This window comes from Ursus arctos, unplaced genomic scaffold, assembly GCF_023065955.2.
Source record: "Ursus arctos isolate Adak ecotype North America unplaced genomic scaffold, UrsArc2.0 scaffold_5, whole genome shotgun sequence".
Taxonomy (NCBI): domain Eukaryota; kingdom Metazoa; phylum Chordata; class Mammalia; order Carnivora; family Ursidae; genus Ursus; species Ursus arctos.
This window is the reverse complement of record NW_026623067.1, coordinates 60,933,823-60,947,760: the sequence shown is the minus strand read 5'-3', so window position 1 is coordinate 60,947,760 and position 13,938 is coordinate 60,933,823. Positions and strand designations below refer to the sequence as shown.

The 13,938-nt window shown below is 36.7% G+C and overlaps 1 protein-coding gene across 3 annotated transcripts in view; it reads right to left on the bottom strand.

The window, feature by feature from the left end:
- Positions 1-13,185, bottom strand: part of AGGF1 (angiogenic factor with G-patch and FHA domains 1) — a 41,703-nt gene extending 28,518 nt beyond the window's left edge. For all 3 annotated transcript variants that reach the window (XR_007190419.2, XM_026498748.4, XM_026498747.4), the window contains exons 1-6: positions 12,591-13,185; positions 9,796-9,898; positions 8,580-8,788; positions 7,255-7,416; positions 5,624-5,812; positions 1,386-1,716 (exon numbers count right to left, since the gene is read on the bottom strand). Coding sequence is in view for 2 of the 3 variants with exons in the window: in XM_026498748.4 (XP_026354533.2) it covers positions 1,386-1,716; positions 5,624-5,812; positions 7,255-7,416; positions 8,580-8,788; positions 9,796-9,898; positions 12,591-12,800 (1,204 nt within the window). In the remaining variant the exon portion in view is untranslated. The remainder of the gene's footprint in view (positions 1-1,385; positions 1,717-5,623; positions 5,813-7,254; positions 7,417-8,579; positions 8,789-9,795; positions 9,899-12,590) is intronic.
- Between the last annotated feature and the right edge of the window lie 753 nt (positions 13,186-13,938).

The following is a 13,938-nucleotide window of genomic DNA, read 5'->3' as shown; positions in this document are numbered from 1 at the left end:
GCCCCTGCTCACGTGCGCTCTCACTCAAATAAATAAAAATCTTTAATACAAAACAAAAAAATGTATTGATCAAAAATCTTAATTCTGTTTGAAACAACCTTCTTAAATTCTGCTATATGACATCCTTAATAAGGCTTTAACACTTATCAATTTAAAATGAACAACTTAAAGAAATTCAGGGTCTATCACAATTACAAAATAAATAATTCTCTCTCTTTTTTAAGGTGTTGGAATTTGAAAATATCCTAAACAAGAATCTTTGTATTAACTTAGAAAACCTGAGTCCTGCTTAAAAAAAAAGAGAGAGAGAAACTGCATCAAGAACAAAATAAGCTCATATAACCTAATATAAAATCCTGGGCTTTCAAAGTATGTCTTTATGACTTCGCATTAAAAAAATGTAAGATTTGGGGCACCTGGGTGGCACAGTCAGTTGAGTATCCGACTCTTGTTTCAGCCCAGGTTGTGATCTCAGAGTCAGGAGACTGAGCCCTGAATCAGGCTCCACCCTCAGTGTGGAATCTGCTCTTGATTCTCTCTCTCCCCTTCCTTCTGCCCCTCTCCCTGCTCTCTTTCTCTAAAATAAATAAATAAATAAATAAATTTTTTTAATTGTAAGATTTACCATAATACCTAGGTAGCTATATTCACTGACTACACTTTTTTTCTTTTAAAGATTTCTATTTATTTATTTAACAGAGAGAAAAAGAGCATGCACACAAGCAGGAGGAGCAGCAGAGGGAGAGGGAGAAGCGGGGTGAGCCCAATGCGGGGCTCGATCCCAGGACCCATGCTCTCTCTCTCAAATAAATAAATCTTTAAAAAAAGTAAAATAAAGATCCAGACGTACCTAACGTAGCAAAGCTACAGTTTCACTAAAATTTAGTACTTTCATAGAGTTGGTCTGATTATACAAAACCACTAAAAAGGTAAAATGCTATGCCCTGGGATCGTAACCTGAGCCGAAGGCAGACGCTTAACTGACTGAGCCACTCAGCTGCCCCTGGACTACACTTTTTAAAGGCAATTTACTTTTTCCCTGTTACAAAAGTAGACTACAAATATCTAACCCACCAAATTAGCCTTAGTATGTACTTTAAAATGTATGCAACTTGGTTTTGTCGTATTGACTAGGCCACTCAATGTAATAAAACTTTAAGGTCCAACTATTAGTCATTTATTCAAATTCTTCCCTCTAAAAATAACCATAATGGTACTGGTGACCATTATGTTGGTAGCTCATATAATTTTCAACGATGTCATTAAAATAATCAGTTTAAAACAGGTTTTTTTGGCAGATAAACTAACATTTTTAACTCTGTTGCTCTTTTACAATGACCAGACTGGGTTATTTACAGAAAATTAAACAGTAGTTATTTACTCACCTTCATCCTCACTATCTTCTACAGTTACATTGTCTTCGCTGGTAATGTCTTCATCATAACTGTCCTCTGTCTGAGAGTCTGTAATTTCACCTTCTTCTGGCTCACTATCAGTCTCCATGATTTTCTCCTCTTTAAATGACGTCGAATTATAAATGTTTTCATTAAGAGAAGATTCTGTAGTCTTTCTGCTAACTGGAACAGTAAATTTGGGAGGACTATTTTTGTAATGAATGTCTATTTTGGCCTTCTTTTTCACATTTGCAAAATCTTCTCCCTCACTGTAGCTTATATGTTCAACACTGGATGCTTTCTGATCTTCTGAATTCAAATCCTATAAAGACATAAGTGGGGAGGTGGGAATAGGGGAAAATATCTTGAACATGACCATCTTCTAACGTTTAATGTTAAGTGTTTCAAAGAATTAGTGAAGATATATGTACAACTTTATATATGAAATACCCATAGCTATTACCTATAACCCCCCTTCCTTTCATGTCCCCTTTCTTAAAGACGTTACCATCCTCTTATCACCCAAATAAAAAATCTTATAGTTATCTTTGACATCCCCTTAACTACCACACGGAATCCATTCCCAAGTGCTACAGACTGCTTACTCTTTATCCCAATTCTCCCTACCTATTCCCTGTCCCAGTCCAAGCCCTTATCACATATTGCTTGGACCATGTGACGGCCTAGACCACTTTTGTCCAACAAAAATATAATGCAAGCCATATATATATATATATATATACATACACACACACACACACACACACTTTAAAATTTCCTAGTAACCACATTAAAAAAGTAAAAGCAGGTAAAATTTGTTTTATCTATCCAGTATTTACAAAATATTATCATTTATTATATATAAGTAACATATAATCACTGTAACACTATTAATGAAATATTTTACATGGATTTTCTGTACTTCAAGAATTTCAGTCTTCAAAACTGAGTATACCGTAATTTATACTTACAAACACCATAAGTTAGGACGAGCCTCATTTCAAGTGCTCAACAGACATATGAGGCTAGTGGCTGGCTACCTTACTGGACAGTGCAGACCTAGAAAATATATCTACCTTAAATTTTCTTCTTGAACTTTTAACCAATAATCAAGTCAAAACACATAAAATACAGAATCAGCTTTAATTACAAAAGCGATTTAAAGATTCAGATGTGGGGCACATGGTGGGTCAGTTGGTTAAGCATCCAACTCTTGTTTTGGCTCAGGTCATGATCTCTTGGACTGTGGGATGAAGCCCCAAGTTGGGCTCCATGGCCAAACTCTCTCCCTTTGCCTCTCCCCTGACTTGCGCACACTCACATGCATGCTCTCTCTCTCTCAAATAAATAAATCTTTAAAAAAAGTAAAATAAAGATCCAGACTTACCTAACGTAGCAGAGCTACAGTTTCACTAAAATTTTGTACTTTCATAGAGCTGGTCTGATTGTACAAAACAGTTTAAAGTATAGATGAATTAGTTACATCTCTTTTATTCTAAAATTCTAAATGAGCGGGCATAAGCCTTTTATTATTTATTATACATGTATAGCGGACATACCTTATGACAAATTTTTTACTTTAAACTTAAAAAAATCAGTTATTTTCCTTTTTCCTTTGGTTGTAACTTACTCTGAATTTTCTTTCTACCTAAAGCAACATGATGAAGTGAATTCATATGTTCTTTCGTTATTTTATAAAACATGAGAGCATCTTAAACACGTATTTTTAACAGTAACATAAATTCAGTTTGGAGACTACCTAAACACTCACAGTATAATAAACTATATATGCTCCCAGCAACATAAACTCATCAAAGGCAAGCACAAGGACAACAAGCTGGAAAACTATGACAAGCTTTAAAGGCCGCTGTGAATTATAGCCAAAAATTTCCCTATATATACTTAAAAAAAAAACACAACAGTTTCCAATCTTGTATATTTTATTATTACTGCTTTTGGCAAAACATATGTGGAGTGGGAATGAGTGAAAATGCCGGAGGTGCTACTTCTTAAAAACCATCTACCAGTCCAGAATGTTAGATAAATATTCATTAAGAGATAAGAAAGGAGACCTATATGTGGGCATTAAGGCATATATGCATATTTCAAGTTATTTACGCCAATCTCTTTCCACATACCTCCACCTGCAAAGAGTGACACTCAAGAGTATCTTAATTAAAAAAAAAAAAAAAAAAAAAAGATGAGGATGTCCTAAACAGTCTCCCATGCTTCACAGCTACCTTTTACAATCTTTGAGGAATTCTCAAAATCCCAACAGGATTGTTTTTAAGTTCCTATCCTAAAGTTCATCCCTGAAGAAGGATGGTAAAGATGAGCAGTTATGGGAGCTAACCTGGACTAAAATCTCACAAAAACACTTTCAAATTTCATTCTCTAGTTTGTCAGAAAAAGTTATTTAAGGACCCTATACGTTCTTTTCCATTGCTAGAAAGAAGTACTTTCACAACCTAATCTTTCAAATAGTTCAACTACTAGCAACAGGTCGAAGTCATTAAAACAGAGGTCTTGAAAGCAAACAGAAAAGTCACTTTTAGTATTTAGTCACATTCTCTTTTATTCCTAGGTACATCAGTGAAAATATGAGAAATACAAGCAAATCAAATAAAGTAAATCCAAAAGAAACTTAATTCCATATGTGAATTTTAGTATTAAGCATTAAAAAAAACTTTTTTCTTTGGTTAAGAGAAAAACCTTACATGAAATTTCAAGAGTGAAGTTGCCACAATTCACAAAATGCCAATATAACAAATAAGCCTCCTTTCCTTCATATAAACCACCAGCCTTATCTGTTTGGGGAATACACGTAAGAGCACTGGTAATGTTTTTTATATTTTCCTTCTTTAAATTTAACCTTGTATCATAAGCATTTTTTAAATTCCCCCCAGTCTTTATAAATTACAATTTTAAGGTCTAAAGAATGCTTTTTTAATTAAACATACTATCATTTTCTTACTCAATATCTTGCAGGCCATTTGAACTCTTAATTTCTTTCTGTTCTTAAAAATATTGCTATGTAACTACACAAAGGCATTTTTCTCTGGATTTCTTAAAAAGATCTGAGAGAGAACGCGCACAGACGCGTGCACGCACAGGAGCAAGGAAAGGGGCAGAAGGAGACAGACAATCCCAAGCGACTCCTCACTGAGCACGGAGCCCAACATTGCGCTAGATCTCACAACCCTGAGATCACAACCTAAGCTGAAATCAAGAGTCGGACGCTCAACTGACTGAGCCACCAGACACCCCTCTTTTTTTGGATTTTTAAAAAAATTACCTGAAATGAGATTTTCCAGTTAAAGAATATTAACATTTTTATGGTTACTGATACAAATGGCCAATCTATTTTCCCAAAAGACACCAACGGCACCTGGGTGGCTCAGTCGGTTGAGCGACCAACTCTTGCTTTTGGCTCAGGTCATGATCTCAATGTTGTGGGATCAAGACGCACATGTGGCTCCCCGCAATGCAGGGAGTCTGCCTGAGGATTCCCTTTTCTCCCTCTGCCTCTCCCCCTGGTCTCTTGCTCTAAAATAAATAAATCTTTAAAAAAAAAAAATAGACACCAATTTCCACTTCTAATAAATACATACCTACCCTATATTTGCTAGCAACTGATTTAATGTTTGCTAATAGGTAAGAAATTACTCAACATGACTAAGAAGCAGAAGTTTTATCTAAGTCTACTTACAATCTGTGCTATTCTTTTATTGTGAATTGTGCAACAACATCAACTTATTTTTTTAAGATTTATTTATTTGAGAGAGCGAGTGAGGGACAGAGAACAGAGAGGGAGAGGAAGAAGTAGACTTCCTCATGAGCACAGAGCCTGATCCCAGGACCCCAAGATCATGACCCAAGCCAAAAGCAGACCCTTAACCGACTGGACCATCCAGGCGCCCTGACATCAACTTATTGGTTAAGGGTCTGACTGCTCTTCTTTCAAATTACGTAACATATGAGTGAGTATTTCATTCTGCCCTAAATCTACCTCCTTCAAACTTTAAGAAATTCCTTTTACTTCTAGTGACTAAGATTTTGTGAAAAAGTCCATCTTTGCCCCCTGTGAATGCTCCTTGGTTGATAGACTCTGATATCTTATCTTAATGAAATACAGAGCTTGAAATAGAGTTACTGAACGATGATTTCCAGTTTCATCAAAAACTTTGACATAATTATATCACTAAGTAATAAAATTACGAAGACATTACCTTTTCCTCATTTGTTACGGAAGAATCTGGATCCTTTCTTTTCTTCTTCAATTTTTTATCCTTACTTTGTTTTGTGCCACATGTTTGATAAGGTTGCAAATCAACTCGAGAATGAAATTGATATCGACCGCTTTCCACATCACAGTAGTAATAAATTCCAGTGGAAGGATCATAATATAGTTGATTTTCCTTTCAAAGTCAAGACAACAGTAAGTTCTAGTCAGGTATGACAAAATAAAAAAATAAACTTAATAGAAATGCCAAATATAGTCAAAAGCAGTGTTTCTTGCTTTTAAGAACACTATTTTTTGAAGATAATGAGTAATCTTTAATACCAGTGATAACAAAACTTTTACAACTCAAACTTGTTTTATCTCTTATGTCTTTCAGTCCAAAATAATTTTCAAAAATTTAAGAAAAACTATTTAATTACAATAAAATGAAAACTAATACAATAAAAAGGGCAAAACAATGAAGTCCCTAATTTACTGAAACATATAACAACAGAATATAACTAACCACCTACAGAAGAGATGTCAGGAAGAAAGATACAGAAAGGAAGGCAGAAGAATGATGAAGACTAACATCATATACTTGTAAACTCTGTATTTTCCTCAAAACCAAATAAGTAACAGCTAGTCACTTTGGTAATAAGAGTTTAAACATTAATTTTCTGGGTATTAATTAGCATGGTCAATTAGCATACTCCTGTGAAAGAAAATCCTCTCTTTACAAGGGATTTACAAAGTATACCAAGTACAAACCAACAACAAATGAAATCCTTTCTCTAACTATTTAGTATCATCATTATGTTCCCTAGCTTCGTTAACAATAGTTCCAATGACCAGAATGGTGAACATCTGCTTCACTTTTGGGTACCACATTCTATAATTTCTGAGGACTAGATCACATGCCTAGACCACTGAGGCTGAGGTATATAGGTATGGAAGTTCCATCATCATTGTCATCAAACCCTGAATGAAATACAATTAAGTACGAATGTCAACAGCCATAACACTGAATTATACGTCAAAAGCTTTATTTTTAGGTTCTGTCCGAGTCAGTGGTCTGATTCCACACAAATTCCCTAGTTCTCAGTGCTAACATTGATTTTTTTAAAACTGAAATGCTTAAAAGCCAAAGAACTTCTAACTAATAATAAACATGCTATTGAGAATTCAAAAAAAAAAACTTCTTCTAGAGCTCGAATGGATTCATAAGAACTTGAAATAATTTTTAAAAATCTCATGTCAAGCCTAGAATTAACAATGTCACTTCTTTATAAATCCTATGAAAAAATGTTGAAGTCCTTAAACACTTTACAACAACGTAGTTAACTGTCTGCTTTTATTAATAAATGCTCTAACATTTTTGTGTTACTTTACATATAAAAGATCAGATCTTTCTGAAGTACTAATCTATAATGAACACAATTAACTTATTTAATTAAAAACATAGAAGTGTAGCATCATAAGCTATTTTACAACTCTTTACTCATGTCAAATAGCTTTAAATCAAATTTAATTTTTCAATGCAGTTTCTTGCTTTTCTTAATTCAGCTTAGGGCTTAATACTCGGTGTCAAGCTGCAAGTATACAACCATACAACAGTAAACAGTCCGAGATACTTACAGAATCATAATAGAAACCGGTGCTGTGATCAAAATACAGTCCAGTGTTCTCATCATAACTAAATCCAGTCTGAGACACAGCAGCTTCTGCTGCAGCTCTCAAACTTTCAGCTAATGAAGAACCTTCTAAGGACGTATCTTCTGCTAATACAGATGCTGGCTCCTAGGTAAGATACATTCATGTCAAATAAGACAAAAACTTCCTTTTACCACTTTAAAAGTTAGTAGAATTAGAAACAATAGAGAGACTTAAAACAATTTTAAATAATAAGACTTCAATTTCTGCAATGGAAAGAGATGGCTATCAATTGCAGTTTAGTTCACTTTAAAAAATAGTTATTAGTGTTTTAGTTAATTCAATTTTAACCTAGTTTTGAAGACATTAAAAGTGAGTGAGCAACCATTACTCAAAAGCAGATGCCTGATACCATAAGATAGTTATCTACAAAATACAGATTCCGAAATAGTCTTTAAAAATAATTACAGGTTCAAAGGGAAAAAAAAATTAAAAGATATGGAGAAAAAAGCTATAGATAATGTGAGATAACATACACTAAGAAGTTATATTGGATCTTGGGGTCCTGGAATTACTGGGATCTTGATTCAAACAAATTAAATAAATTTATATGGCACTCAGGCAAAAGTGGCAAGATATTTGACATAAAGGAAGCATTAAAAAATGTTAATGCGGTGGCACCAGGCTGGCTTAGTCGGTGGAGCGTGTGACTCTTAATCTTGGGGTTGTGAGTTTGAGCCCCATGTTGGATAGAGAGATTACTAAAAAAATAAAATCTTCAAAAAAAAATTAGTACGAACATGATATTGTGGCTGTTGCCCAAATTTTTGGTCGAGTGAAAATACAGTGACAAATTTTCTTTTAGTTTATATACATCATTAATTTTTAGAACACAACTTTTTAGAAAAAGTTACACATATTAATAAATTCTAATTTTTGTTTCTTAAAAACTGTAATATTCACTGTATCATTATACATAGAATGTTATATAAACCCTGTATACATTGTAATGGACTAAAAAGTCTCTTTCTCTATATAACAACAAAGGACACACTTTGGGGTATCAAGAGTTTCACGTTAAGGGGCGCCTGGGTGGCACAGCGGTTAAGCGTCTGCCTTCAACTCAGGGCGTGATCCCGGCGTTATGGGATCGAGCCCCACATCAGGCTCCTCTGCTATGAGCCTGCTTCTTCCTCTCCCACCCCTCCTGCTTGTGTTCCCTCTCTCACTGGCTGTCTCTATCTCTGTCAAATAAATAAATAAAATCTTTAAAAAAAAAAAAAAGAGTTTCACGTTAAGCATCTTATTACCTGTGAATTTGAATTTGAGGCAAAATGGTCCTCTTCTGCACATTTAACATGTTCTGTTGTATCAGTACCAGTGTAAGCATCATTTTCTATTTGTGACTGGTCTTCAGAATTAAAAGTAGAAGCTTCGATATCCTGATCTTGCTGAACTGAGAGCTCAGTCACTTTATTTGGAAGACTAACATCCTTATAGTATGTCTGATAATAATAATCTGTAGCAAAAGCAAATTAGGTGATATCATATTAGAAAAATGTATATAAGGAGAAGTTAATTCCAAACCACCAGCACTGAACATAATACAGCACACAATGCTAACATACCACATTCTTACAACTGTATACAATTTAACAGATTAAATGTGGGGTGCAGATAAATTGGCAGAAGTATATAACCTTGATTCTAATATCAGCTTCAGTACTAGTTGTCAAATTAAAAGTAAAAAAAAAAAAAAGGTAGATTTGGATTTTCCATAGCAAGAATAAAGAAAGAAAACAAGTAAATAGGTTGTGTTCTGTCAAAAAAAAAAAAAAAAAGAAAAGAGCAACTCTTAACTTCTAATCACATACTACCTGAATACTGTTGCATTACTAATTGACAATGGAAATAAAGATCAAGAGTTGTTTTTTCTGTCAAATTTCTCTCATGATGATGACTTTAAAAAAAAATTTATCATACAAATACGTAATGTTAATACTATTGCCATGTTTAACAATTTAGTTAAATCATATACTGAATAAAACAAGGCAAAACTTAGTGGAAAGATCATTTCTTCTGATCCCTATTTATTAAAACTCAGTTGCTCACTTATTTTGCCTCACACTGCCACTCATGAGGTCGTGGCTGTGAGCTCATCACTCCCATAAGGGCCTAAAACACTGACACTGAACACAATGCCAAGCGGAACGCATCAACAAGAAAACATATGTGCCTGATCAAAAGGAAGGCCAGGTATGAGTAGATGGTTCACAGCACGACAAACATTACTCAGTTCATGTGTCACCGAAAACACATTAGCACTATTATATATTTATAGAATGACATTTCTATTTTCCCACCAGAGGAACAGAGATAATCTCAAAATACCAAATCATATGAGAAGTCAACATAACAGTTCTTAGATTTATCTAGATGTATGCCTACTTTAAATTTAAAGAAAACTCCACCTTAGCATGATGTGAATGTAACAGCACTAAGATATCTTCACTATAAGCCGAATACCTGAGATTGACCAAGCAGGGTGGTTCTCTGTTTGTACTTCTACATCAGACTTCTTATTGTCTTCATTTCTCCCACAATGGAGTATTTTACTGAGCTCTTCTACCTACAAGAAAACAAGGCTTTAGGAAAATAGACCATTTAGAAATCTAGTAATATACACACCATTCTCCTGAAATTACAATAATTATTTTTCTTGGTTGAAGTTTTAGAGAAGTACCAAAGCAGCCAGTTTCCTTTTCAGAAAAATTAAAAATACTATAAATTTCTTTCACTTTTCACATTTGTAGAGGGAAATGTTTTTATTCTTATACTCTCCTGCTAAACCTCAAAATATTCCCAACAAAATGAATTTAGATGAACTAAATAGGACTTTGTGAAGATGATCCCTTATTTCTAACAGTAAGAATGTTTTTATACTAAAATTTTAATCACTTAGCAGTTGTTCCTAAAGAGTTAGTTTCAAAAACCATTAATTCCCATTCATCAGATTAAATTATCTAGTATCACTCAGTGTCCTCCACCTGGAATTATCTATTCACTTAAATATATTAATACTCACTTCTACCCTTTAATGCACTTCTTTTTTCTTTAAACAGAAGATAGTAGTCTTAGGACTAAACAACTGCAGCAGAAGGGAAGAGAGGTAACTGCCTCAGAAGGGCATCTGTCTCCCCTGTGCCTCAACTGAATGCCAGCGTCAAAGCAACAGTGTGGAAACACCCATAAGCAGATGAGGAACACCACCATAAATACATTTCATTCGGAAAGGATCTGGGTTTGAGACAATGTCTACTATAGTCATGAAACTAACTAAAAAAACAAGCTTTTAAATACTTAATGACACATAAAGCTTCAAAGAAGAAAGGTGGTAAGACTGACCATATACAGATTATCCAGGCACTTCATTAGTTACCAGATGCTATTAGCACCAGCGCTGGAGCTAGAGTGAAGCTAGCCAGGCACCTAGAGCACAAAATTTAAGGAGGCACTCATTCTCAGCTTCTCACAAGTACAGGGTCTCTACCAGAGAATGAGTACTCCTTAAATTTTTTGCCCTGGGTTACTGATTGCCTTGCCCCAGTCCTGGCTCTAGCTACTACCACTATTACTATAAACTTCATAAATTTATTATCTCCTACATGATAGGCACTAAGCTCTCATTAATTCTTCCAAACTCCTTACAGAATAGTGGCGCTAATCACCATTTTACATGAGAAACTTGAAGAGACAAATAATTTGCCCAAGGTTCTTCAGAGTCCAAAACCTGTTTTTCTACCAGCTCACCCTCAATTCTCCAGCCAACTTTTTACCACTCCAGGTAAAACATTATTTAGTGATTTGAGATGACAGTTAACCAACCCCTACCCACCACCAAGGGAGACTCACTAAGAAGAGGGTAAAGAGGAGTTACTACTATCACCAGTAGGGTCAAGCTTTTTATGCATTTCAATTTTCTTATTAGACCACTATCAAATTCACACTAATAACAAAATGCTGGCTCTTCAAGGCTAGCAGAAATGTTCTCTTTTAGATCTTTAGATTAAAAACTTAGTGGGGCGCCTGGGTGGCTCAGTCGGTTAAGTGTCTGCCTCTGCTCAGGTCATGATGCCAGGGTCCTGGGATCCAGCCCCACATCCGGCTCCCTGCTCAGCGGGGAGTCTTCTTTTTCCCTCTGCTGCTCCCCCTGCTTGTGCTCTCTGTCAAATACATAAATAAAATCTTTAAAAAATAAAATAAAAATTTAGAATAATAAATGGGTTTTTTAAAAGGTATTTTAAAGGAATATTTTGCTCCCCTTTCCTCATGATAGTTTAACCATATGTGTAGTCTCCTAGCACAGTCCTTATGCATTCATTTTAAGTGTTCGAGAACTAGCTACTAACTAAACACTAGTTTCTATAATGTCATATTAACAACCTATACAACACACAATGCACTACATCTCAGCAGTTATTTTCAGACACCCTTTGATAACAAAGCATAACAAAGTGCCGATTTTTCAGTATACAGCTTTTACGTGCAGTTTCAGGAAATATACCAATATATTACAAAGGACTACACAACAGTTTACATTAATAATTACATGGAAATAACTTGTTTGGAGAGTGTAACTGCCCAACAATCAAGCTGGGGAAAAATATGCTCCTTTTTAAAATTAAAAAAAAAAAGAAGTGACAGATAAATACTTATCCTTACTCCATTTTATGAACATGAAGTTAGCTGGTTAGTGTCTCTAACAAAGCCCCCCCTCCCCCACCACTTTCACCAGAAAATTCAAGCTGGTAAATGCCCAGAAAAACAACCTGACACATGCATAGTGTTCAACAGTTTGTAAAACTCTAAAACTGTTCATGCTTAATCTGATTTAACCTTCATATGTGTACTAACCCTCTCATTTTATGGACAATTGAGTCTCAGCATCAGTTCACACACCAAGTGAGTAATAAATGGAATTCTGCTTCAAGTCCAGAGCTTTAACAAACTCAAAAGTGATGCAGAAAAAATAATACAAATGTTCCTAATGCCAAGGGAACGTCACGAGTGAGAATAAAAGTAAGGTAATGAAGTTCACTTCCCACCAGCAGCTTGCGCACTTACTCTAAATCGAGGAACCCGAACTCTTAGGCTAGCTTCAAATGTACTTAGAATTATAATACTAGCGAGCTTTTATTTCTTTCAGATACTCTATAAAGCAGTTCTGGGGCCCTACCAGGGAGCCCTTCCGAGGCTATCAGAGGCTTCGGAAGCCACCCCTTGGGCTAGATGGGGCGCCGAGCTGGAAGCCGACCGCGCACCTGGGTGCGGAGCTCCTGGTTGTTGCTCTCTGCGCTCTGGTACAGCCGCTCCGTGTGATGCAGCAGCTTCTCGATCTCCCGCACCTGCCGCTTGCAGCTCCGCAGCTCGCGTTCCAACTTCTCCACCTTCCGCCTCAGCTGGGCCAGCTCAGGCTCAGGGGAGGGAGGTGACGACGGCGACAACGAAGGCGACGGAGCCTCGGAGGCCATGGGGTCCAGCAGACGGAGGTCCGTGGGCGCGGAGGGACCCACTCACGCTAAGGCGGACACCAGCGGGACCAAAAGCCATGAGAGCCCGCGGGCAACGAAAGCTGGCCTCAGACCGGCCGGGCCGAAGCGGCCCCTAGCCATGACGCCTTGAAACTCCTTGCCTGTAGCCTAGAAAGACTGCGGGCAATGAGCAAGGGGACAGAGGATGCACCTGGCCCAATCCGTCAGACTCTGAAACGGGGAAACTTTATTGGCAACTACCTTCCCCAGCAACCGAAAGACCTGGAAAAACGTTGGAGAGACGGTCGGCCCAGAGACGCCGGGGCCAGAAACACTCGGAAGCTTCCTGGGCTGAACCGGAAACGAGGGCGCTGGTGGTAGGCGGGGCCAAAACCTAAAGGGAAGCTACGGGTACTGGCAAGGGCCTTACCGCACATGCGCAGTCTCTCTACCTTAGCACTAGGGTCCTTGCGCGCTTGAAGAGTCGATTTGAAAGTGGCAGCTTAGCTCTGGGGATAGTTTGAAGGTCGCTGCCTCTGGCCTTGGGTTTTTGCACTTTCCTTTGTTGGGGAGCAAGAATTCTTGTCTCCTCAAAGGTCCTTCTAGCTGCACGAAGAATCAAATTCACATGAGACAGATTAACAAGAGAAAAATCAAATTTAATAGGCATAGGTATAAGGAACTCGCGTAGACATGGAAATTCCAAAGATAGGCACAATGAGGTATATATGTCATTCTGAACTAAAAAGGAGGTAGGCGTCTGGGACTTAAGATGAAAGGAATGCACTTTCATAGAGCGATAAGATGAGCAGATGTTTGGTAATTAGATGTTGGCCTTACCATGCAGATGGCTCACTCAGATAAAATTTATCTCTGTTAATAATCCTTATTATGGGAAAGACCCCAATTTAGATTCTTCTGTGTGGTTAAGGGAGGACAAAAGTTTCTTCTGAGCCCTCAGGGTCTAAAGTGACTTAAGCTCAAGATAATCCACACACCAAAGTGGCGTATGGGGGCTGAGGGAGTCATGTCCTGTAACCCTTCACCTACTAGCAAAAAGTTTTCACAGTTTTTGCACAGAGTTCACTTTACAGCTCTTCATTTTACAGCACTTTGCAGATGAGAACACTGAAAAATA